Below are 16,726 nucleotides of genomic sequence, written 5' to 3' on the forward strand. Positions count from 1 at the left end.
CCGTTATTGAATTGTGCTGTTTAAGCACCACAGTGTAAGTGTTAAGCCATGACAGTTTCTATAGCAGTTACTATTATTATTTCCCAAAACACCGGATATTTCTTAACAGTGTATAGGTCATGTACGTCAATATCATGAAAACTATTTGGCTAAACAACTAAAGCTAACTTTCACCCCCCCCCCAGAAAAAAATAACGAAGCATGACAACGCCCAGCGTTACAGTTTCAGCTCAAAACATTTTAAAAATATAACGTTAACACACACTCATAGAAAATTGTGCTAACTAGTTAACTAGTCTAAATACAAATCGTTAACACTCCCAACACAGCTCTGTAATACTTTTGTATTGCTTTGTGTGTTTTCTAAGATGGACAATCAGTAGCTTGGCAACTACGAGAGGTACATTAGCTTGCTAATGTTAACAGCACAGCCCTACAGTCAAATCTGGCTATCTATTTTCACGCAAACTTGGTTAAAGCTGGCTAGCACCGCGTTAGCCTAGCATAGAACGACAAGCTCGCGTTAACTTTTGCGAGAACAAACTGTCTTGATAGTCAGTGAGCACAGCGAGTGTATCTGCTGAATAAGTCGGTTCATCGGCTGTAGCTTACCTGAAAAGATGTCTGTATGAAACTACCGTCTGTAAGAAACAGGTAAAAAAAAAAACAACCAAGAAACAACCTTTGCTTTCAGTCTCCTCCTCCAACTTTGAATTTCAGCGGGTCTTCTGACGTTCTGACGTTACCGTAACATACAACTGGAGTCCCGGAAATACTCTCGAAGAATGCTGACCTGGAATCAGAACAAATACAGCGGGCTTGGTTTTCTCAGGAGACTGGAGAATTCTGTTATCTGATTCCACGTCTGTACCTGCTGAATAGCCCAAATTGAGGCCATGTTACCGTATTAAACAGAGAAAACACGCAAATCAAGATTCCACAACAGTCGCAATGTTCAGAGCTTTGACCAAAAATTCTACCAGTGTGTATTTTGGGGTGACATATAGGTCCAGTTGTATATGGTGGGGATGAAATCTGTTTTTGGTTACAAATTATATTATTTACCATGACTTGCCAGTATGACGAGTGGAGTGACTTAAAACCCCCTTTTCCCAGCAACTTGCATTACCAAATACCATTTACATTTACCATTTTGTAAAACAAAAGTTAATTGATACTGACCACTGACTCTGCCCTTTAATATCACAACTGAAACCTGATTAGTGTTACCAGAGACTGTATGCAGCATGGCAGAAATCTCAAGCCACTAGATGGTAACAGAAACATCTTAAATCATTTTTTGATCGAATAATAAAATACACTGTATAATCTTTACAGATTGTACATCTTGATGACAAGGGAGGAAGTACTTACGTACACTTTTGAATGTGAAACATAATGGTAAAATTTACCTTCCTGAATATTTGTCAAAGTCTTATTTTAGTTTCTTTTAGTATATTCTGACATATTAGTAGTTTATTTAGAACACTCTCAAATGTAGTCTCTTTGAAATGTAATTATGGCATTAAAAAAAGCTCAGTTCATTATATATATCTGTAATCAGTTTGTATATACTGTACCTGTAGTACAGTATATACAAACTGATTACAGATAATGATCATGAGGAAATGATGACGTTACAAATGCATGCACAGAAGTGGTCTAAATAGGTCACACCGCTAAAACTCCAGTCTACTTGTGTACAGATCTAAAAACAGATAAGCGATAAGATCTTTGGAACATCATACTGTCTTCATCACTTGTCTGCACCACACAGATTTGCATAAAAGGAGGAACTGACTCATGCTACTGTTGTTTACTCAAGATAAATCCGTCAATGTTTTTTTTTAATTTATAATCCCAGCCACGTCCTTCTGATTAAAGATATTTATTTTACTAATAAATTATAGTCTCGATAGTCTTCTTGAGATGACACAAAGGCAAAATCCCACTATGCCATCACTCTAAAAAAAAGTCTATTAATATCTAAAATTACTTGGCAGTTTAGTGTCTCTGCTCCCATTTTCTTTTGTGGGTGGAACAATGGCTATTATTAATACTAATATAATATAGTTAATGCTTTTTCTTCCCTCTTTTGGGGAGCAAGGGTAAACAGATAATAGGCCACTATTTACACCATATTCCTAGTCTGTGCTATCTGTGCAGTATTTGCTTTCTTTTGTAAAATGACACTTAGATTTTCTGTGGGGTAATTTAATTAAATGAGTTTAATTACGAGTATGCAATGTTTAAGCAATAAACAGTTAGTTAATGATGGTCTTAAACTTGATTTTGACACAGGTACCCTCTAATAGGGCCTTGAAACCAAGTATTAAGAAGGAGCCACCTTTCCTGCTTATTCAGGTTTGTGTGGAATTGTACAATTTCAAATGTTTACGCTTTTAAAGCATATAGATTAGTTTTATACAGTCAGGCCCAGAAATATTTGGACAGTGACCCAGTCTTCATGATTTAAGCTCTGCATGCCACCACATTGGATTTGAAATGAAACAACTGAGATGCAACTGAAGTTCAGACTTTCAGGTTAATTTCAAGAGGTTGAACAAAAATATCCTATACAACATTTAGGGATTGCAACCATTTTTATAAAAAGTTTCTTAATTTCAGGGGCTCAAAAGTAATTGGAAAATTAACATTACGATAAATAAAATGTTCTTTTTTAATACTTTGATGAGAATCCTTTGCAGGCAATGACTGCCTCAAGTCTGGAGCCCATGGACATCACCAAATGCTGGGTTTCTTCATTCGTGATGTTTTGCCAGGCTTTTACTGCAGCTGTCTTCAGTTTTTGCTTGTTTGTGGGTCTTTCTGCCTTAGGTTTTGTCTTTAACAAGTGAAATGCATGTTTGATCGGGTTGAGATCTGGTGATTGACTTGGCCATGGCATTATATTCCACTTCTTTGCTTTAAAAAAATCCTGGGTTGCTTTCGCAATATGTTTTGGGTCGCTGTCCAACCAACTTTGCTGCATTTGGCTGAATCTGAGCACAAAATATATCCCTATACACTTCAGAATTCATCTGGCTGCTTCTGTCTTCTGTCACATCATCAATAAACACTAATGACTCAATACCACTGGAAGCCATGCATGCCCATACCATCACACTGCCTCCACTGTGTTTAACAGAAGATGTGGTGTGCTTTGGATCATGAACCGTTCCAACCCTTCTCCATACTTTCTTTTTCCCATCATTCTGGTACTGGTCTTAGTTTCATCTGTCCAAAGAATGCTGTTCCAGAACTGGGCTGGCTTCTTTAGATGTTTTTTTGGCAAAGTCTAATCTGGCATTTCTGTTTTTGAGGCTGATTAATGGTTTATGCCTTGTGGTGAACCCTCTGTATTTGCTCTCATGAAGTCTTCTCTTTATGGTAGACTTAGATACTGATACACCTACTTCCTGGAGAGTGTTCTTCACTTGAGTGGATATTGTGATATTCTTCACCATGGAAAGGATCCTGCGATCATCCACCACTATTGTCTTCTGTACACGTCCAGGCCAGAATGTACCAAACTGTTGATTTGGCCACTCCTAACATTTCCACCATCTCTAGCTAAAGACCATTTCAGCCTAAAGATAGTCTGTTTCACTTCAATTGAGAGCTCCTTTGATCGCATGTTGTAGGTTCACAGCAACACCTTCCAAATGCAAATGCCACACCTGGAATCAACTCCAGACCTTTTAACTGCTTAAGCGATGATGGATTAATGAGGGAATAGCCCATGCAGGACATGAAATAGCTTTTGAGTCAATTGTCCAATTACTTTTGGTCCCTTGAAAAAGAGGCGGCTACATATTAAAGAGCTGTAATTCCTGAACCCTTCCTCCAATTTGGATGTAAATGCCCTCAAATTACAGCTGAGAGTCTGCACTTTAAGCCCATATTGATTATATAACTGTAGCTTGAATATGTTTGGGTAAACAGCTAAAATAACAAAACTTGTGTCAGTGTCCAAATATATATGGACCTATAAATCAGTCTTAGCTACAGAGTAATTAAATGTGTCTGTCTACTGGATTTGTAAAAGGTGACATGTTGAAAGCTCATTTCATGAGAAAACTAAAAACAAGTTCAATAGAATCAATAAAAATGTATTTCAGTTTTTTGTGTGTGCTTTGTACTTCTGTGAAAACATCTACACTATAAGTATATGACGAACTTGACCTTTCCACTAACTTAACACCAAGATGTAAAAATAAATACAGAGAAGACTTTTGTATTTAGTGGTATAGGGGAGGTGATTTCAGCACAACAAAACTCTGGGCTGCCCCTTTACAGTGACTTCCTTCCATGAACTAGATAACATCAATTTGAGTACTTCTTTGTGGTGGAAAGCTGAGGAGGTGTGGGGAAATTCTGCCCTGATGGGTGGATTAATTTTGGGTGGAAAGGCTGACATTAGACATCTTTCAGTTCTGCATTGGACAGGATTTATATGGACACAGAGCGAAGAGTCGATCACAGCAAAGACAGAAGAAGAACACCAGCATCATCGTTGTCGTTTTACTGACAGCATCATGAAGATTCTCTGCTTCACTCTGGGGCTGCTGCTGCTCGCTGCCTGCTGCTGCAACGCCATGCGTGAGTGATCTCTGTTTGTCCCTTGTCATATTTGTTTGAAGGTTTATCACTGACATGTTTATACTGACTTCATTTAATTTCCCTTAAAGCTAAAGCTGCACAGTTCAGCACAGCACCTGGAAGATGCTGTTTCAACTTCTACACAGGCACTTTACCAGTAAACCGTATTTCTACCGTAACCAAGACCCACAGCTCCTGTCTGAACCAGGCATTCATGTAAGTTTCTGCTTCATTCTTCTTCTGTTTCTTTCATAATGGATAGTAAAATGATGAAAAGAAAGATGGACAATCGATGACCTCCAGACAGGCTCTGTCACCAGGCCACACTAGCCATAATAATCAGTTACACTTCCTTTAAAACATGAACAAAAGACGGTGGATAAACTAAGATTTCTCTTCTGTATGTTTTACAGAGTCCAGACTGTCAGAGGAAGGCAGGTGTGCTACAGTCAGACTCTCCAGTGGGCTCTGGACGTCTACAATCAGCTCCACAACACTGTAGGCAGTGGTCTGCAGCTCTGAACATGTACTATTGTGTATTTCTCTATTAAATTTGATTAAAGTAAATGTTTTTTCAGGCCTCAGGGCAAAAATATAATATATCTAATTTTTGTATTTTAATTAAACCTTAATTGCTGTATTGCACTCTATTGTGGGGTGTGTGTTTTTTGATATGATTAGGTTTTTAATTCACACTTTTGTGAATTAGAGTGAATGAGTGTACAACGCATACAAGTGTTTTAACCATAAGCTCTATGATTTTAAGGTATGGTTTAGTTCACAGCAGGTTACTAGGGAAAAATAGATGATACATCAGTGATGCACTTTGTCACTCGAAGGACAGAAATGATCACACTATCAAGAGAGATTCCCTGTACAAATTAATGCTAATGTCACTCTGTGTCTGCTGGACGTGCAGTAGACGCTACATGCCAGCCTGTTAGCTACAACACTTTTACAAAGTGCAAGTATGTTGAGCCCGTGCATCTGACAGCTTGTTTGGAACTTTTTTTTTGACCATAAGCTATGTAATGCAGGTTTGCAAAGATGGCAGTAATAGCTGAGCTGCGACGTGTATATACCTGTGGCATGTGTGCATGTTGGCTCACTGGAAAGTCTCTGCTACACTAAATAGAACAAGACCTTAATTAGCATCATTGGTTTTATCCTACTATTTCTTATCAATAATATTATTAGAAAAATATGTCTTGTTGTTCTTAAGATAACAGGACATTTGAGAGACTAACCACAATGTTGATAATGTGATTAAACAAATCCACAGCAAAGCAGTCAAACTTCTAAGCATTAAATTACATTTACATTATAGATATTCAGATCATTAAAAAAAATACAAATGTAAAAATGTCTGGGAGATATGACAGTATGTTTAAAAAAATACTGTTAAAAAGGAGAAACAGTTAACAAGGATGTCTTGTCATATCCTGTGCCCCAAATCCATAGTACATAATTCTATACAATGTGTACTACTTACCAATTGTTTTAGTATAGTTATGCAGTAAATATTCCAACATACATTACAACATACTTAACTTTTTTTTACTGCTTTATATTTATGTGAAATGACACAAGATGTGAAATATCTATCAAACTGTGTCTCTGCAAATTAAACCTCACAAATAGAAACCAATACTTCTTGACATTTATTTCTTATTGTTGTTGTCTTTCTGGAGATGTTTCACCACCATTCATGTATTTATTTTTGTTCATTTTTTTTGCTGTGAGCATCTCCTTTTCCATTTCTTTCGTGCATTGCATTGAGGGAGAATAGTGTACAGCCACAGCACATACAAACTCAACTGTACTTGAATGAATACTGTCCGGTTTCAGGATACTTCATTTTTCCACTTTTCCAGTGTGAGCACATTTGGGACATGCTGATGTTTTTATTCAGTCCTCATCCTAACCCTCTATCTCCTGGTCCACAGTAAGCCTCTCCTGTCATTTCAGGACCATCATTCCTTACCTGTCCACCAGCAGTCCCCGTAAACTCATCACTTCATCCTTATTTCCTCACTCTCCTCTGCATTTTTAAGGGAGCGGGCAACCCTTCTGAAGTCAAGTAAGTATATTGCAGTGCATTCATTTAGTTGAGATCAAATAAAGCCTGTTAAAAAGGACCAGGTTAAGAGAAAAGTGAACTAACATTATGAAAACCAATGTACCATTTTAAAAGAAATATCTAGGTATGTACTCTGTGGCCATTCAAAATTATCTGTTTGCTTGCTTGCCTAACTTACAACTTTATAGGCTCAAGATAACCATGCTAGCCTACATGCTAGATTAATTAGTATCACTAATAACCTCTGTGTTACATGTCAAAATGGCTGCTGTGAAAAAGGCCCATTAACTGGCAATGACTTGAGAAAAGCAGAGAATGCTTAATTATATCGACACTTAGAACTGATGTTAATATGCAGATGAGACCATATCAGCAGCTACAAGATCACATAAGATAATCAGAAGAGAACTTATGACAGTGAAGACAGAAGGGCATCATCATTTCAGTAAAGACATCATTAAGACTCCGCTTTATTTCTTATTCTGTTAACTCAGTTTTGATTATTATATTATATATTTTTTATAATTTCCCATCCAGAAAAGATTATCAATGTTTGTCTCTATATTAAAGGGATATTTCTCCATACCTGTAGCTCTACTTATCCACCTAGATTGTTTTGGTGTGAGTACTTAACAGGAATGTCTCTTTCCAGAAATCATGACCCCTTTACTCAAGATAATCCACAGATCTTGTTGCGAACAATTTTGTGTAGGACCAATTTTCTTTCTACTGAGCTACACCCTCAACCTGCATGCAGAAGGAAGTGTACATCTACTCACGGACAAGACTCATGCCCATGTCAGCGTGGGATGTATAAACATTAATGGTGTCCTCCTCAGCTGAGCTGTAGCATTAGCACCACTGAGCTGGCTAGTGCACTGACGCAGTTGGTGATTGTAGTTCAGCGGAAAGAAAATAGTTCTGACATGAAACACACAAGGTGCTTTAAGGACCACAAGCTGACTGCCATCTAATTCCATTATGTTAATATCTCTACAGCTGATATCTCACACCAAAATAGTTTAAATTGACAAATAGCTCTACAGGTAAAAACAAAAATACGTACTTTTGATTTTGGGGTGAACTGTCCCTTTAAAGACTTATTCATTTCATGAGAGCGTTTTAAAAAGAATACTTGCACAAGTTAGGAGTTAAAGCATAACCTTGTCAACTTTAATATTAACCATGTACGGTTAGAGACAGAACACATAATAAAACAGAAGAGAAGCAGAAAACTGTGTACATATATATATATATATAAAAAAGAAAATATTACAAAAAAATCCACCTAAACTTAGGCCTATCTTAACTTGGTGTTACTGGAACGGTGAGTGGTTCCCAAACATTTTCAAGAAAAAAAAATCGCTTATTTTAACTTGGTGGACCACAGAATTGCTTTTCTCTGGACTTAGAGAAAATAGAGCGGTCCTGAGGTGTACTCATTGGCATAGATGTATATAGTATTTATGGGTGTGTGTGTGTAAAAATGTCTGGAAATGTATTCATGGGTCCTTAAAACCAGTTTTACTCAACTGGTTCTGTTCTGAGTACAAGTCCTGCTGTTATTCCTGGCTTATAATATTCTGGAAAAAACAAAACAAAACAAAAAACTAAAGAAAAAAAGGCCACTGAGCAGCCTCCAGTATGTACACAATATATGCATTTCCATCATGAACAAATCCATACAGGTCATATTTCATGTGTTGAAGGTATAAGGTGTTGTCCCTTTAGCATTTTGCTTTAAATGCATCCTAACTGCGGGCAGTCTGAAAAACTATACTAAAATAACAGAGTAATCTATGAGTCCTTTATGAAAACTACACAGGATTTAAGGAGTCATTCTTCAACCGTACATATAGTATTATCAATATCATCATTATATGAAAATAAAACATGACAACTCTTGGAAAGGTATACTTAAGATTGAATGTGTTGCAGCTCACTGCTTTCTGACTCTGAACTGGACTTCACAGTTTTATATATATATATAATATATATATATATAGTATTTTCAGTGAAGTCAGAGAAAAACCTACGGCTGAACCGGCAAACTTCTCCAAACAGTTGTCTTTCTGTAGAGGTCCAAGGGAGAAAGGAAGGTTAAAGGAATATTTCAGCTTTTAGATGAATTGTCCCTTTGGAAGTTCTGCACAAAGGGAAAACATCACAGCTTCAAGTCTATGACAACATCCATCACTTACATCACAATATAAAACATCTTTGCAATCACTGGAATCTGTAAAGTTGTACACACCAATGAGGCTTTTGCATATTGTCTTCTTTTTAAATAGGTAACACACACTGCAATGACAATATTCTGGCTGCTGTTACACACAAGAGTTGGATCTCCCTTCTTCTGTCTGCCCGCTACAGATCAGACAGTATCTATGACCTCCAACACAGCATCTACTAAAACACACCTGCTCACACACACACACACAACACCTGCCACTGCACTGAAAATCCTGTTTAAAGGCCTGGTCACACCAGCATTTAAAATGGCAACATTCTGATCAGTGGATTGGCTTGCGAGGGCGATTGTTTTCACGTAGAGTTTGGTGACGCCTGAATTTGCGCTGGTGACCGAAGCTAGTGGTGTGGTGTGTGGTGCTGACCTTTGAGGGAGTCTAAAATAGAAGAAGTTGTTGTAACCAAAATTTATCAGCTGTGTCGCACCACAGTTTCATTTAATCTTCTCTGAAGTATAAACTGCTTCACAAAAGAGGGATTATTTTGTAAACATTTTCAAGACAGGAGTTCAATCAAGTTTTTTAAAACAGGAAGTTTGCCAACAGGAAAATAATTTGTTAGCAACCTTACTGTTTTATTCAAAAGACACATTTTTTCCACTGACTGCTCTGACAATTTTGACAATTAATACTTAGCAAGATCTTTAGGTTTTTTCCTCTAACTTCAGTAACACTTTGTTGAATATTTATTGAAATACAAAGAAAACAGAAGTTAAAAAAGCCACTGTAACTAAATAGCACTAGCATGTTCCCAGCTGGCCTGCGTGTTACCAGTTAGCTCGCCAGTTAAAATTAATGGTCATCAAGCCTGTAGAACCACATAAGACTCAATGATTAATTTTGTTGTGCCACTTTCTGGTGTAACTGGGCCTTTATTCCACCAGACTCCTCCCTCCTCAGCGGCCACCTCATTCTTTTACCATCCCTCACATACACTCCCCCTTCTCTCAACACATTCTCAACAGTGAGGTCTTTAAAACCGAGTGTGTTAATTGGTGTACACTTGTGTTAAATTTTTGAGAACAATAAAAAGAAAGAGCGCCAAGGAGAGGGATAGTACATCTATCTGCAGATCTATGGAATATGTAGAGAACATACAACTACTACATGTGTTCAAATGGCTATGCATGGTCCCTGCCATGTGGTAACTCCATACTGTAGCTCAGAGGAACTCGGGCTTCTCCTCTTTGTCAGGAAATATAGGAAAATAGAATTTCACAAAAACATGCATTCTCCATGAAAAGGAAAGGTTTCAGCAGATACAGTGAAACCCTGCAGAGAGACGAGCAGGTGGACTGTTGTGGGCATTTGCATGTATGTATGTGTGTGTGTGTGTGTGTGTGTGTATGTATGTGTAAATGGTGTCCATGTAACACATGGTGCATGTTAAATGTTACACAGAAGAATGTTGTGGAATGTGCTGAGTGTTATATCTGTTCATGTGTGTGAATGTTCTGAGCGCCAACTCAGATGGGGTGAAGAAAATATGTGGAACTGAAGGAGCAGGTTGTGTCTCTCTTCAAAAGATTTTTCCTTTCTTCTTATTCTTTTCCATCGTCCTGTGTGAGAAACAAGAAAGTTGAGAGCATTAATTTACTATCTAGTGCAAGAAACATATAAAACTCATTACTGAGCTTTACAGGTAGCTTGGCAGTGAGCTGCCAAGAGTCAGGTCACTCACACTCACACTCACACTCACACACACACACACACACACACACACACACACACACACACACACACACACACACACACACACACACTGTCTATGGCATGAGGTCCAGTTGCAGTCTGGTCTGATAATGCTGATAATAAATATTTCTTTATAAACTCTTTTGACACCATATATGTTAAATAAACTCACACCAGGTTTAGTGAAGTGCAGCATGGATTGCTGTCAGTCACTAGATTTTGATTTTCCCATGTGGTAGGACTGATGATGGAGGATGACGAGTCTCCAAAACTGTCCAGTCAATGTTAGCCGTCAGTCCATACGTTCATGTTTACTCCTCTTGGTTGGTTTGTAAAAAGTCAGTGTGAACATGAATCGGATCAGCACTAGACGGTAAATATGAATCTTTTTTTCATGGTCTCAACCAAATCAACCAATCTAGTGATGTGAAAGCATAGTTAAAAAATTGTAGTCGGGTAAAAACAGCTTTGCCAACCTATAATCTTTATGTTCAGTTAATTTACTTTTCTTCTTTAGATGAATTTGAATCTTTGAGGTTTAGAGACCTGATTTGACATTATTTGGGTGCTTGAAAGTTAGATGGTTTTAATTTGAAAATATTAAGACACTGACCATTATCTACTTTCACTTCGAGTTCACTCAATTTTTGAAATACAAGTTTTGGGAGTTTCTAAAACTTGAAGATTCAAGTTTATTTAAAGAGGTAAATTAAGTATCATCTCAACAAAACTTTTTCTAAACTGTAAGAGTGTGAGTTGGGCTCAAAATGCAAAAATCTATATACGTGCAATAGGTGGAACAGGTTCTTGTTTTTTCCTCTCGTCAGGAAAGCAATATACACATTTTAACTGCTTTAGTTGAGGAGTACTGCAGGTATATATCTTAAATTTGCAGAATTACTTCCATAGTCTTTTATTTATTTGCTGACCCAGTAAAAGTCTTCTGTGATCCACCTGTGAGTCAAGACCCAGTTTCTGGGAATGACTGCTCTAGATAATCCACAGACGTCTCTGTGAGCAGTTTTCAATGTTATTACTGTCTACCGAAGACATAATGCCTAATTTTTTTTACAGTAAGGACTCTTAAATCTAATCTTTTCAATGTTTTCAGCAGCACACAGGAAATTCCATTTATCTCCTCCACCATATAAGCTTTTTTCACATTCTTATATAAACCAGAGACTTATAGTTTTAATGCACTGTGGAACTGCCTTATCTCTATTGGCCGTTGCAGTAATTTGTTACGGTGTGTCGCTCTGCCTTTCAGGTATCTTTCATAACCTATTAAACCTAATAAATAACACTTCCCACACACATACATACACACAAGGAAATAAACACCTCAAATGAATGAATTAAAAAAACAACAATGACGAAATGTAATATGTTGTTAGGTACTCTGGTGCAGAATAATGAAATGCATGCAAGGAGTAAGAATCAATCACAATGTAATGGATAGCATTACTTTGTAAATTTCATGTCAATATTGTCAAAGGGCATTTAGTGAGATGTACCAATCAGTAGACATATTGCATGCTTAACAAATCATTTTTAGCTAAACAGCTTTTCAGCCAGCTGTTACTGACTTAGAGGCGTCCAATTTCTGCTGTTCCAGGATTCTCTGCTGAGCCTCCCAGTTGGCCTTCTCATCCTCAAACACTCGTCTCTTCTCCTCCAGCTCTTTGTACTGCGCCTCCAAGTTCCTTTTCATCTGTTCGTGGCGTCGCTCCAGCTGGGGGTCAAAACATTAGAGAGAATCACTCTCTAAACACAAAGGCAGGAAACTCGAAATTCTAACACCCATTGTAAATGTTTAAACTCAGCAGAACTAAGTAAGTGGCTAGAGTAATTTGTATGGGACAATTATAAGATCTTTATACTGACACTGTTACGGAGGCTGTTTGACTTTGACCGAAATAAATTAGGTTTTACACTGTATAGTTCTGACTGGAATGACAGGCTCTGAATATGAGTGCATGGGGTGCTTGCCAAAATATCAGTGGATTATAAAGCCTTTCATCTACAAATATGGGGTCTTGTGAAAAGCTACAGAGAGGAGCTGCAGCTGAGTTGTTTGAGGTTAACCTATTGCATCATGTTAGACATCTTGATTTCATCTCCCTCTAACTCACACCCACCTCAGCTTCGGAATCCTTCAGTTTCTGCTTCTTCTCCTTAACCTTCATTTCGAAGACCTGTTCCATTTCTGCCTCCATCTTTTTCATTTTCATCACATGCTCCCTGCGCTCCTCCTCCATCTGTGCCAGAGGACTCCTGTTGACCATGGCAGAGGCAGACATTAATTGCTAATATTCATTAGAAAAAAAAAGAAAGACAGCTGCTATATGAATAGCCTTCACTTTCTTACAAACAAGCTTAAGGTTGCTAATAAATAAAGACTGTGCGACAACAAGCAGCCATTGTACTTTATACTCATCTTATTACAAATCAAGTTGTGTGTTCTCTGTCATTGAAATCAGAGAGCAGTTTAAGTAACTGAGGCTTACTTAGTTAGCTGTCCCTTGGTCTTGGAAGTGTCCACTCCATTACAGGTGACAGCAGCAAGTTTCTTACTGCGGTAATTCTCATAATGGACATTGTTGGTGACATCTTTGAGATCTTGCATATGGGTCCTTTGGAGGGGGGAGGAGAAAACAAAAATAAAATCAGGTACGGTAAGCCAGAAGGAGGATGGGGTGGAAAGAGGAGAAAAGGAATAAGAAAGAGAATCCAAGAATAAAGAAAAAGCTTATTGATTATTTATTCATGAGAGAAGAAGCTAAAGCTATAAATGCATATTTTATATTAAACTTTGATCATTGCTACACAACATCTGAGATATGCATAAGTGTATATGTAATACTGATGTGAGCATTAGAAGGCATTTGTCAGCCTCTAGTGGCCTCTGTGGGTTAGGTTTGACAGGAACATCTAACACTTTGATTTATCAAAGGGCTAGAAAACAAGTTGCATTCATGAGAGGAAGTTAAGGGGAATAAACATTCAGCTGAACACTGTGTCTCACCTGATCAGCATGTTGCGTAGCACAGTGAAGTCGCAGTGTTCCCCATTCTCAACTGAAACACAAGGGAGAGAGAGGGAAGTAGAGAGAGAGGGAGAGACACACAGATCAAAATTACTTTACATGAACACTCCTCACAGCAATTATCATAATAAGCCTTGGCTCAAGAGAAAGTGAACTAGAAATACATTGCAAGCATGATTATCTGAGCTTTTATAGATGTTTGCACATACAGTTTAACTGTCTTACAGGTGCTTAAGAACAACAATGAGTTCTGGATAAAGTTATTGGGTAAATAACTGTCAGCTGATGTAGTCTATCTCTGGCTATGTGTTCATATTGAGAGGCAGTCCCAGCAGAAACACACATTATTGTGCTTTTGGTGAGTAAGATCAACACAACTGTAGAGTGTGTTATTTACATGATAAAACATATATAGTATAGTGGCAATATAGAAAAAAAACCCAAAACAACAACACCAAGTTAAAATTAATGTTATTAGTCTCTCTGGAGACCTCATGGTACAAACACACACACATCACAGTAAGTAAAGTTCATTCATTCATCAGATATAAAGGAGGGGTACATCGAGAGAAAGGTATTTTCAGGTGTCGTCAGTATTTAGAGTGAAAGGAGACACTGTAGAATACCAGTTGTAGCAGCACAATAACAGAAAACAAAGGGCAGAGGGACACAAGGCCATGATCACATAGGACGGTTTTAATATGAACACACAGCTGTCATTCTGGTTTTTATCTGGTTGGGTTGCAACTGGCTGCCTTTAACAAATGATGTTTTGGGGCTTAAGACAAATATGTTTCAGCTGAGTAGCAACAGCAAACAATGTTCATGCAAACTTCTCTTGTGCAGATTCATATAGGAATTACTTCTTTTATATAATTAGACCAGTTTGCAAAGAGAAGAGTGTGTATAAAACACTGATGTGTATATAGAAAAATTTGGTAGTTTAGCTTTATTATTAGTTGCAAATGTAGCCACGGGCCTGCTTTATTTGAATGTGTCAGTCAGTTATAGAAATACATGTTCATGTTTTGTTTGTTCTGGCAGACAGATTTCTAACTGTCCTGGCTCTATTTATCATTTATTTAATATGAGGTGGGTTTAATATGATGACTGACAGAGGAGCATCACCAGTCCAAATCTGATAAATCACACACTAAGCTCACAAAAATCAGATTACACTGTCAAACTAGGCAGTACAGATCAAATACGAATCAAAATTCTGTTGCTGAATATCCTATTTCCTGCCTGAAATGTTTTCAGAAACACATTTTTTCCATTACTGAAAATGGACCAAGCACTACCCCACCTTGCATGTGTCACTAAGTGGTTGTAGGTCTGTCCAATTGTGTCTAAAGGCATTTTGGTCTGCACCCATTGGAAATAAAAAATGAACTGAGATCTCAAACTAATTAGCTCCGGCTACGCCAAAACCTCAAAGCAGCATTAAAAGAGTTTTGGCCACTTGGGATAAGAGCAACAAGCTGCAAACTTGTTCTGATGACATTGTTCTGATGTGACATGTTTATGACATGTTTAACATTTGCAGCAGACATGGAGCAACATTAACATTCATTTGGAGCTGCGTTTTTGTCCAACTGATGAATGAAAGTTTAATATTCAATCTCTTTTAGCTCTGGTTTTGGTCTCCACATAGCCTGGAAACCAGAAGAATCTGCTGAGCTCATGTTTTATTTGCTCTGGCACATAATTCACATTTGTGAAACAGTCTGGTGATGCAGGGCTGGTCTCCCCCACCTCCTGAGAAAAATATCATGATCTTAAGCTGCTAAATGCTCCACTATCTTCTGTTTGGTGCTGGGCAGATAGTGCACAGTATTATACTGAAAACAGCTGCCTGCTGTTGCTGAAAATGATATTGATAAGAAATTGCTAAGTGAGACTGAACACTAAATTTATCATGAAGCCAAAACAAAAACCTTAAAGAAGCTAAATTGTTTCAAGGAGCTAAGGGGAACGGAAAAGTTTGGTGATAATTCTCAATGTGTTCATCACTTAGAGTGAGCCCTTTAACATTACACATAGTTCAGCAGATGAGATTAAAAAGACATAGGCTGTTGAACAAGACAGATGAGTCTTGTGAAAACAAAGACTGCATCTCACTTCAGTACAGTTGATTTGTTGCAGCCAGCAGGGCCTTCAACTTAGTGCACTTTTGCATGAGCTCTAATATGCAGCCACTTGCCACTTAACTGCACAGCAATGAGAATGATGTTCAGTGTTCCAGCTCAGTTTTAATAGTGATGCGAGTGTTGTGTTTCAGCACAAGAAAAAAAAAAATCCTCCTATCTGATCACAGCCTTTCACTGTTTGAGCCCACAGACACCACATAGTTAGAACAAACAAGAGTTCTTGGTCAGGCAACAGTAAACAGAACTGGTCTCATTTTAACATGGTACAGTTAGAGGACTGTGAGTTTATATCAATGACAAAGACATGGTTACACGATCAGGCGGGATTCTGGAAAAGGACTGCAGATAAATTGCTGCTGAGGATGTATGTAGTGGATCTCCAGCCTCCTCTTCATCAAATATGCTGCTCCTTATTGGTTAGCCTCCACTCCACTGGCAGTCAATCATCCTCAGGGGAGCGAATAAGGAGGACACCTTACCATTGATGAAACTTAAGCAGTCCTGCTGCCCCTTGGCCTCCAAAGCCAGCCATTGACCTCCTGTCTCTTCTAGAGGAGGGAGCTCTGACGGAGGGGAGGGGTACGGTTTTTCAGTTACTGTCTGCGCCCAGTGGGGGCTAAATCTGGGTCTGGAGCAGCTGGGTTTATAATGGCTCAGACTTGGCCCGGTTCAAGCCCAGATCGGCCTATGTTTGGCCCAGATTCAGCCCAGATTTGGCCCGGATCAACACCATAACCTGCATGTGTCCAAGTTGACTGGCTAAAGAGTGCAGGGCTTGTAAAGGGAGTGTGGTGGTTGGAGGGGGTGTTATATGAGGATCTGAGCATGACCAGCTGGGGGTGAAAGTCTCACTGGGGGAATAAGTAAAGGAACTAAGTGGGGTCAAAGGTCATAGGAAAAAAAACTT

General features: G+C 38.3%; 2 protein-coding genes across 2 annotated transcripts in view; one reads left to right on the forward strand and one right to left on the reverse strand.

The window, feature by feature from the left end:
- Window positions 1-4,523: 4,523 nt before the first annotated feature.
- Window positions 4,524-5,914, forward strand: LOC146316229 (C-C motif chemokine 4-like). The gene is made up of 3 exons (XM_084734582.1): window positions 4,524-4,602; window positions 4,692-4,818; window positions 5,016-5,914. Exons 1-3 carry the CDS (start codon window positions 4,539-4,541, stop codon window positions 5,122-5,124), a joined length of 300 nt encoding a protein of 99 aa, XP_084590708.1. The 5' UTR covers window positions 4,524-4,538; the 3' UTR covers window positions 5,125-5,914.
- Window positions 5,915-9,687: 3,773 nt separating this feature from the next.
- Window positions 9,688-16,726, reverse strand: part of LOC146316230 (septin-7-like) — a 52,999-nt gene continuing 45,960 nt past the window's right edge. The window contains exons 10-14 of the mRNA XM_084733279.1: window positions 13,649-13,700; window positions 13,131-13,256; window positions 12,762-12,897; window positions 12,210-12,355; window positions 9,688-10,490 (exon numbers count right to left, since the gene is read on the reverse strand). Coding sequence (XP_084589405.1) covers window positions 10,451-10,490; window positions 12,210-12,355; window positions 12,762-12,897; window positions 13,131-13,256; window positions 13,649-13,700 — 500 coding nt within the window. The 3' untranslated portion in view covers window positions 9,688-10,450. The remainder of the gene's footprint in view (window positions 10,491-12,209; window positions 12,356-12,761; window positions 12,898-13,130; window positions 13,257-13,648; window positions 13,701-16,726) is intronic.

The sequence above is a fragment of the Lutjanus erythropterus genome, chromosome 13 (genome assembly GCF_056507025.1).
Source record: "Lutjanus erythropterus isolate fLutEry1 chromosome 13, fLutEry1.hap2, whole genome shotgun sequence".
Taxonomy (NCBI): Eukaryota; Metazoa; Chordata; class Actinopteri; order Lutjaniformes; family Lutjanidae; genus Lutjanus; species Lutjanus erythropterus.